The sequence below is a fragment of the Benincasa hispida genome, chromosome 1, assembly GCF_009727055.1.
Source record: "Benincasa hispida cultivar B227 chromosome 1, ASM972705v1, whole genome shotgun sequence".
NCBI lineage: Eukaryota > Viridiplantae > Streptophyta > Magnoliopsida > Cucurbitales > Cucurbitaceae > Benincasa > Benincasa hispida.
Window position 1 is genome coordinate 16,282,425 of NC_052349.1, and position 9,941 is coordinate 16,292,365.

At 29.4% G+C, this 9,941-nt stretch overlaps 2 protein-coding genes across 2 annotated transcripts; both read right to left on the reverse strand.

Moving 5' to 3' along the window:
• Positions 1 to 434: 434 nt before the first annotated feature.
• Positions 435 to 1,377, reverse strand: LOC120067683. The gene has a single exon (XM_039019221.1). The coding sequence runs from the start codon at positions 1,021 to 1,023 to the stop codon at positions 595 to 597; it is 429 nt and encodes a 142-aa protein (XP_038875149.1). The 5' UTR covers positions 1,024 to 1,377; the 3' UTR covers positions 435 to 594.
• Positions 1,378 to 2,860: 1,483 nt separating this feature from the next.
• Positions 2,861 to 8,479, reverse strand: LOC120073683 (TVP38/TMEM64 family membrane protein slr0305). Its single transcript, XM_039026506.1, has 9 exons — positions 8,202 to 8,479; positions 5,771 to 5,832; positions 5,317 to 5,371; positions 5,133 to 5,231; positions 4,928 to 5,014; positions 4,694 to 4,810; positions 4,221 to 4,313; positions 4,067 to 4,097; positions 2,861 to 3,332 (listed from the first exon to the last, which is right to left on the reverse strand). Exons 1-9 carry the CDS (start codon positions 8,286 to 8,288, stop codon positions 3,151 to 3,153), a joined length of 813 nt encoding a protein of 270 aa, XP_038882434.1. The 5' UTR covers positions 8,289 to 8,479; the 3' UTR covers positions 2,861 to 3,150.
• Positions 8,480 to 9,941: the final 1,462 nt, after the last annotated feature.

Sequence of the window (9,941 nt, forward strand, 5' to 3'; positions counted from 1 at the left end):
AAAGGCAACCGAATTACAAGAGTACTATTCAAAGCTTTTGTATCACTCACATCCTTAAATTTCACTCTCAAACTAGATAATACAAGAGGAAATTTAACTTGAGTTAACACTTAAGCTTAAAGTGTTTCTAATTGAGATTACGTGAAACAAAAAACATAGGCACATTTTATAACGTTTGAAGTCCATCACTTCTTTGAAGTTTTTCAACGTGGGACAACTGCATTTCTAATATTTTACCAAATAAATAATCTTAAAAAGTATCGTTTTAAAGGAAAGAGATTTGAAATCATTACTAATCGCACTTAAAGTTCGTTTGTTCGTTCATTCGTTCGAGAAATCAAGAAAACTACGAATACAAATGGTCTGATTGATAAAAGGCGAAGCAAAGAAACAAAACCAGAAATAATGGGAAGACAGCAAGAGAATTCTGAGTGTTTAAAGCAGAAAAAAACAATGTCATCTGATTTTGTTCAATTCCAAAGAAAAAAGAAAACATGGAAAGACAAGTAGACATTGTAGACTTGGAAAAACAAGAACAACATTCATATATAGAAGTTACAAAGTTGAAAGCAAACATATTTAAGAATGTAAGAATCAGCAAAAATCGGGCCTTGGTTTCTTGTGAACCGATACGCAGCCGCGTTGATGATCCCTAAAGATTCTGATCTCAGAAAACTCCCTTAAGTCTTCAAGACTGATGTATTGCTGCTTCACCATTCTCATGGAATCACCTCCACTTTCATGTATCCAAACATAAGGTTGACAAGCTTCATCATAGTAATAAAGCAAGCTCTTCATACTTCTTCCTGGCATGTATGCTTTGTAAATGCTCTTACATTTTAACCTCTTTGAGCATCCTGGCTTCAAATTATGCACTCTTTTCAATATTGATCCCACCCTTATCTGCAGCTCCACCGGCCTGTCACTCAAGTTCCATATTCGGGTGCCAAATCCCGACGCTTGAGCGTGATCTCGGCACCCATCGAAGCAGCTACCAAGAGGGAAAACGCCAAACCCCGGCATCCTGACTCGAAAAGTTGGTTCTGTTTTTGTCACCCTCCCAAATGTGGAAGACTAGTATTACTTATAAATGAACTGAAACTATTAAAAGCGGCATCAGATGGCTGTGATTAAGGGTACAAGGAATCAGAAGACCATAAAGCAATTTTGGAGTTAAGGTGAAATGAGAGTATGATAAGAAATTTGCACTCTATTAATTATTTCACTATAATGGAATATCGGATAAACCCCTTCCATCAAGGAATTGGTAGGGTCCTCAAAGACCACTGAATTCAACAGCATGAAAAAAATTGCATTGGAAGAATAAAAGTTTATAAAAAGAAAGTGAAGAAACTTAAAATTCTATTGGGTTGTTGAGGAAGGAAGATAAAAAGGAAATGGTGTATGTAACCACTAAAAGGAAGAATTCAAAGCTTCATGATGAAAGGTTGCATTTTGAAATATGATGTTGCTTCACCTTTCATGATGAAATCTTTTTCTTTTAGTTCACTCCACTGTTCATTCTTCCCAACAACCTTCAATCACCTTAGAGAAGATTGTGGGTAGATTGATGCTGAGATTCTCACTTTCAAAACTACAAAAGAAATCAATTTTAAAACTTTAAACTACTTTAGATTCAATTGAAACATAGTTGACTACATATTCCAAAAGATCAAGAATGTGATTTAGAGTATAAAAACAAAAGAAATAATGTGTGAAATCAAGTTACCCAAATGGTGTTTTCTTCTTTTATACTGAGTGCACTCAACACATAGTTGGGAATTGAAGGGATCCCAATAGGAGTTGGTGGACACAGAAGCAAGAGCTCAAGAAGCAAGGTTGCAAAGTCTGTGTCCACCACTTCTAACAGTTTAGAATCTCTATTCACCGTTGCAACCATCTTGACGAGTCTCTCTACAATTACAAGTTTAGTTTTTAAATTTTTAAGTTTACGATAAAAAAACATTCATGAACTTTAAAAAGTATGAAGTAAATTTTAATTTTGTGCCTAATAGGTTCTTGAATTTTACGATATCTAGTGAAGCTATAAATTTCCAGTTTTGTATCCAATAGATGTACGACATATGTCAAAATGAGCTTAACTCAATGATAATTATCATAACTTTCCTTCCTAAAAGTCGAAGGTTTGATCTCTCATCTCTTGTTGTACTCCAAAAAGGGAGAAAAAACAAATGTATGACATATTCAAAATCTTCAAAATGTGGTTGATACGTTAGATTTAAAACGGAATGTTATGTGTATTAACATTCCAAACTTTCAATTTTTTGTCTAGTAGTTTCATGTATTTTAAAAAATGTAGAATAAGTAAATGACCTATTAGATATAAATTTGAAAATTCAAGAACTTAATGGAAATAAAAATGAATGAAAGCATGCTTTTAGTAACTTTCTAAAGTCCAAGAACCAAAATTAAAAGTTTGAGACCTATTCGACATTAAAAAAAAAAAAAAAAAAAAAAAAAAAAAAAAAAAAAATGTAATAGTTAAAGACTAAACTTGTAATTTAACCTATAATGAATTATATATCAAAAAGATCTCATACCGTGTGTCACATCTTGATTTTTATACTAAAGAGAAATACTTTACATGCATCTTAGATTGTACGTATTTCTTTTGTATACCATACCAGCTCAATGGTCCAACTACATTTTGCCATGTGACAAACTCTTCTCTTTTAAAACATTTTTGAGTTTTTTCAACTATGATGAGGTTGGCTGTTTGCCACATTGTTCAAAGTATTTTTGAGTTTTTCAACTATGTGGTTGAGGTGGACAGTAAAATAATAAGTACAACCCAAGATGAATTAAAATAATAATAATAAATAATCGAGCAGAGTGATTCTTGTACCAATCTGGATTACTTTACTCTTCGTTTCCATCGCAGATGAAATCTGTCAAGATCTTCCTTTTGTTCTTTCCTAGAAATATGATACAGAAAAGTTCAAGGGACTGCCTAAAAGCTATTATATATATATTCATCCCCAATCAAAATACACAAGCTAAGCCACTCTAATAATACATTGCTCAATCAAAAGAAATCAGGCTTCTTCTTCTACTTAAAAGCAGATTATGGAACTAAGTCCCTAAGTTATGGAACTGTACAGAGAGATTACAAACCATAAGCTTTCATTGTCATTTTTCATGGTTATCTTCAGTTGGGTCTATCTTGAGTATCAAAGGCTGCTTGAAATCTACAAGAACATCAGCAACAACTGGTAGTTGACCCGATGTGATATCGTCGTAATCCTCATTTTCGGCCAAAGCTTTATCTAGAGCAGCCTTGGCAACTCTCATAATGCAAATTATGAGAACCACTGCAATTCAAAGAAAAAGGTTTCAAGGCTCCATGGAAGCAAAGCTTGTGCAAGATGAATAAATGTTAGTGTTCTAGGTTTATTCCAATTTGATGTTTTACCAGCTGAATAGAACAGATATAGAAGGAAAATTGGAAGTCATTTTCTTAGTTCCATGTTGTCAAAAGGCTTTGTTTATGAAAGTTGGCATAAGTAACAATCTGCGCCAGCCTTGAGGCAAGGCTCTAACTTTTAGCCTTGAAACCTTGAAACGAGTTTCAAAGGAAACTTAAGAGGCTCATGCCTTTATGAAAACACACTGAAGTTTAAAATTCCTGCACCTTGTGTAATGAGAAAATTAACATTAATTTGCCTCATTCTTCAAAAATATAAAAGTGGCCAATTCGTTTTTTTTTTTTACTATAATGTTTAGTAATATTTGAGGCTTACACCTCGCCTCTCCAAGATTTCATTTAGCGTGACAAGAGTGACAAAGATAGGGATTAAAATAAGACAGGGTAATGTCGAGATGCCTTCTCCATTTCTATATCTTAGAACATCCCAAATCCTCGTCCTCATCCTCACTAGCTCCTCAATCTCAAGAAATCACGGTGACTTTGGAGATTTATTGTTTAGGGATCAAACGATAACACATGCACGAACCCAATTTGATCATTAATTGTCGGCTTCATCGACAAAGGAAATATCGTTATATGTGGGTAGCGTGCTAGAAATGTGAGCCATGTAAAACTTACCAGATACGAAAAGACCCAGCATGATAAATGCCTGAATTCACAAAAGAGCAAAATTACATCATACTATAACAAGTATATTATAACAATTCATGGAAATGCCTAAGAATTAGAGATTATTAATCTCTAGCCAACTGTGGAACCTGAATTAACTTACCCAATCAGACTTTGGAAATTCATTCCAGCCGTGAGTCACATCAGATAGATCCTTAAGAGTTGTTCCAATGTATACTAATGCAACTGTAATTGGCTACAAACCAAACAATCATTTAGACATCATTAAACTAAAATATCGATTAACGGAACTAACATAGCTGAACAAAAAAAAAAAAAAAAAAAAAAAAAAAAGAAAGTGAGCTATACAAAATTATCAGTGGATTGACCTAACAAGTATCAATGGCTTTCCATAGGCTTCTTTTACTATCAAATCACCTTTTTGACAAATTTCATCAATCTTTGTGACGAACTTCATGATAACAATTAACAAAAAATCAAAAGTGGGGGAAAATCATGGAGTATTTAGACCTAAGATAACATAACATAAGATGGCTATTATAATTAAAATGCTAAGAACTGTTCAATGTATCATTTGGATGCAATCTTTCAAAAGGAGAAAGCTGAGGAACATACCATCATTCCCAACCAGGAAGCCAACATGTACTTCCCTAGTGAAATAGGAGTCACAGACAAAAGATAATTCATTATGTTGAAGGGAAGCAAGGGAACAAGCCGAAGTAACAGAATGATCTGCGAAAAAAAAAAAGTGAAAATTTAAAACATGTAATGCAAATTATAGTAGCCAAAAGCTCAAGTACAAGATAAACAGCTAACTTAATAATGAAAACGCTATATTCACATACAAACCTTAAATCCAGATCTATGAATTGCAATTGCAACTGAACGAAACTGCGGATAGTCCTTTAACTTGGAGGTAACAAATGACTTACCAATCTGCGCAGCATAGTAAGAAACTTAAATTGATTAGGAAAAGATCAAAGGGATAGCAAGAGAAAATGATGCTATCAGTGTAATGCAGATACATTGAAAGGAAAACAATCCAAGGACTTACAGTTCTTCCAAGAAGAAATGCAGCCCCAGCTCCAGCAGTTGCACCAATAGAATCAGCAGCAATGCCAATGGGCAACCCGAACAAGTAACCACCCCCAAGCTGGAGAAAAGGCAGATAAAACTCAATGATGGCTTATGAAACTGTAACTAAGGCTCATGAACCACCATAAAGGATTTAAGCTTACTGTCAGGATTGAGGCTGGAACAGCCATGATTGTCAATGGAATGTATGCAACAGCTCTGCATTTAACAGCAGAAAATGCTTTATAGTGTTTCTGATAAGACTTGTATTGGTTAAGGTGAGGATGCTTAAACCAATGTTTCTCTGAAGAGGCTCATTTCAAAAGGGCATGCTTGAAAATTCACTTAATCAATTTGATACATGTCCTTAATTCTTCTGAAACAATTTAAAATTTTTTGTACCATCAAAATTAATTTTGAAGGATTAAAAGCATGTGTTCAGGCGATTTTGAACATTGTTGAGGAACACTCATTGAAAAAATGGAAGTCTCACACTCTTTATAAAATATATTCGTTACTCCTTTCATTGCTAATTGGTTTTGAGATAGAAAATAAAAATGATTATAACAATTTCAAAATCACTCCCAAACATGCCAAAAATAGGTAAAGTTGACTCACAGCACAACTGGCCCCCAAATGCCAAGATCCTGATGAACCCATAACAAGAAGTCCTTCAAAATCTGCAGAGAACAATGTCACTTGTTGGTATGTGAAATGACAAATAAGTAAAGCTTTTGAGGCACATAATTTAGAGAAAAAATAAAGTTTATTCCCTCTTAAGATTTCTTTCTCCCACTAAATTTTATGTGTGTAAAGTATACTTTATAGAGTTTGATGCAAAAAGAAGAATGAAAAAAATGAAAAGTGAAATTGGGGAAATTTGTGTACAGCCAAAATAGGATACTAAAAAGAGAAGAGGAACGACCAATCCAGCAGCCTCTCCCAACTCTTAAACTTTGTAAAATGTTACCATCTTCGCTAATTTTTTTTACTAATTTAAAACTTACAAATTTAAACTCACTAAGTACTTTATAAAAAGAACTCCATAAACTGACAAGTTATATAATATCAAATTTTGCACAGATTTAAATTTGGATTAAGTAACTAATTAACTATTGAATAACTATCTTAATGAAATATAAAAATAAAAATAAAAAATCGCTCTCACGTTTTTGTTTTTTCGTAAATCCTATCGATTTTGTGTCATACATATGTTTATAACTCATGCTTAAATCCTTTTTTTTCTTTTAGTACTTATCCGGAAAAAAAAAATTGTTAACACTTTTTTAAGTTTAAGATTATAACTATAGCAGAAGTTTCGGGTGCAATTTGACGAAATTAAAATTTTATAGTAAAAATTGCTACAATATTGATCTTTTCCCAAACAAATATTATTTATTTTTAATGAATTATTAACCGTTTGCATGGCAAGCTTCAAAAATAAAAATAAGAATAAAAAAGTTCGTGTGATAAACATGTTTGTTACTTAAAAAAAAATAAAATAAAAAAATAATAAATAATAAACTAAACTAAACTAAACAATTTTTTTTTTGTCACATTTTAAATTTTTTATAATATCATTTATATAGTTATGTTTTTTAAATATTAAAAAAAAAATTAATTTTTCTGAATGGACATCCCTACCTGTCTAAAAAATGAATCAAAGGATGGATCTATATGTATACATAGATACACATTCCTTTAAAACTTCATTTTTATCATTTAAATTACAATGAAGACCAACTTCAAAAAAACATAATTCTTTTTAATTTTTTTTTTTAAAAAAGTACATACTTTTTTTTTTGGTCCTCTCAATTTGGGACTTCTTTTAGGATTGTCTCAGACCATTTTTAAAATTGAAAACATTATAATTTTCTATTAAATTATATAATGAAAATAATGGTCCAAAAATTTACAAGAGTGAAAAAGACTATCTAAACATAAATCAACTTATTAAAGCATATTTTCTCGATTAAGAAGTCAATATTGTGTTGAATTAAGAAAATAAGGGGACAATCTTCCTTGGTTAACAAAATTGTCCTCTTTCATTCTTAATAGCTCACTAAACTATTTCATTTAGATAAATTTGTAAAAGAAATTAAATGATAAAAAGATATTTAAAGAGAGTTTAAATATAAGCATAACTCAACTAACATGAAACTTGTCTTTATCAATTTTGAGGTTAGAGGTTCGTTTCTCATTCACATATTTTAGTGAGGATAATTTCGTAAGGAAATGTTAATTTAACTTTAGGACATTTAATCAAATACATATTTTCATAAGGGTGTTGTCCCTATACCCACTTTTTAAAAAGTAATAATAATTCTAATCAATTAATTAATTTTTTTATAAAAAAAAACGTCTGAATCCCAAAAAATATTTTTTAAAACAGATATAAACAAATAATTAAAACTTTATATTTGTAATTTTTTTAAAATTTAAACAATTAAATTTTAAGAAAGTTTATGATTTGGGCAAGCATTTTTTAACATAAAATTTGTACTATTAAATAAAAAGTTACTTCAGAGTCAGACAAATAGACAAAGACAAATTATAAATCTTTTTATGCATAAAACTAAAAATAGAATGATTTTCTCTTTTTCTTTTTAATATATATAAAAACCAAGTAATGAAAAATTTCATGTCATTTTGAAATATTTTCTCAAATAACACAATTCTTTAATTATATAATCATAATAAAACTAGTTAAGCAAATAATCTCAATCAAAATGTCTTAAGAATCTCTTATTCCACTTGTTATTGATCTAAGAAATAAAAATAAAATATATTTTTTCCTTTTAATGAAAATGAAATGTGTAATATTTCCTTCCTAGAAAAGTAAATAAATAATTTTTTTTTAAAAAAAAAAAGCTCAAATATTTTTTTTAGTTGCTATAGACCTTTTATTAATGAATTTAAGCTTAATTCTATCAAAATTAATTTGATTTCATGGAAAATGAAAACAAAAATATTATGTTAAAGTAATATGAATTTCCAAAATTCGTCAATCTCATAGGACTTGAAATGAGAATTAAGAAAGCAAACGGACCTTTTGGATGGGGAGAGTAAAGCAAGCGATGGCTATGGCGGCGACGAGGAGGAGGAGGAAGACGATTCTGAAACTCGAAGCCATCATCGGAAAACCCCTATCTCCGCCTCCGGCGAGATTGAGACCGTAAATCGGACCTCCGTTAGGGCATCGGAAATTAGGCGCAAGAAAAGTTGAATCAAAATGGAGAGACCCTTAACCGTAATTTACTCCATCTCTCTCTCCCTCTCTTTACTTCTACTTCTCGAATCTCCTTTCCTTTTCTTTTTTCTCGCTCTTCATTAAATAGACATATATTCTTTTTTATTTAATATTGTTTTTTTCCCTTTCTATACCAATATTAAATTTTGAGTATTCTATACTATCCTTCTTCTATAATATAATATAATATAATATAATATATATATATATATTAAAAATAATTNAAAATAATTATCACGTGACAATTTGTAGTTGAATGTAAAAGTAGGTAAATAATAGATGGATTGTACCTAAGTTTTTTCCTTTAATTTATGTAGACACATTTCTATTGAATCGACATTTTCATTCTTTTGTATAAAAATTTATTAAAAAAATAATAAATAATAAATAATAAATAATAAAATATCATTAATATGAATATAATTTAAATCAATTTTTTCAACTCGTTTTAAAAGTGTGTAATATTTATTTATGACGTTTAAATATTTTTAGTTTATTTTAATAATTTTTCAAATAAATAATTTATTAATATTTTTGTAAAATCGAAACCACAATATTTTTATATTTAAATTTTTTTTTCAACAAATGTTTTTAATCGATGACAAAATTATATACTATGAATTTGGATCATATCCAACTAGGAAGGAGTTCAAGATCAAGTGATAATTTGGTTGAAAGCTCAAGTTAACTTAGGTTCGGGATTGATTTTGGAGGGTCAAAATCAATTCTACAAAAATCTTAACTGCTTTTGTATGTTTGATTAAATAATTTATTTTTAATTTTAAAATTTAATTTTCAATCGCGTTGTACATTTAAAAAGCACCTACATACTACTTTTAGTATTCCTAGAAATATACACTCTATATCTAACTATTTAAAATTAAAATCTTACACTTTTATATTTCCCTTTTTCATGTCTCTTTTATCTTATATCAATAGAATTTTGAGTGTTTCAATATATTTTTAACAACTACAAATAATTTATATAAAATAAAATATTTTACAATTTAAATCACGTATTTTTTTTTAAAGGTGAACTTATATTAAAATACTTGAATTGAAATAATATATCTTTGAATTTTATATAACAATGATCTTTTCTATACTTTTATCATATCATTTAAAGAAATATAAACTAATTATAGATAATTAATTTATGAAATTCATATATTGATTATCAACTTAGATATATTGTATAATATGTTTAATTTTATCTATATAATTAAGTCACATAAAATCTAGTTTAAACTTACCAAACGTTATTATCAACTTATTATTTTTAAATTCGAAATTTACTGAACACTAAGGTTCTATCTGGTAGTCATTTTGTGTTTGAAAATTAAGCAACACTATTTTCACCTCCAAATTTCTTTATTTATTATCTAATTTTCACTCGTGGTTTTAAGAAAACAAACTAAATTTTAAAAACAAAAAAAAAAATAGCTTTCAAAAAGTTGTTTTTGTTTTTAGAATTTGGTTAAGAATTCAACCATTATACTTGAAAGATGCAAATCATTGTAAGAAATGTGGATGAAACAA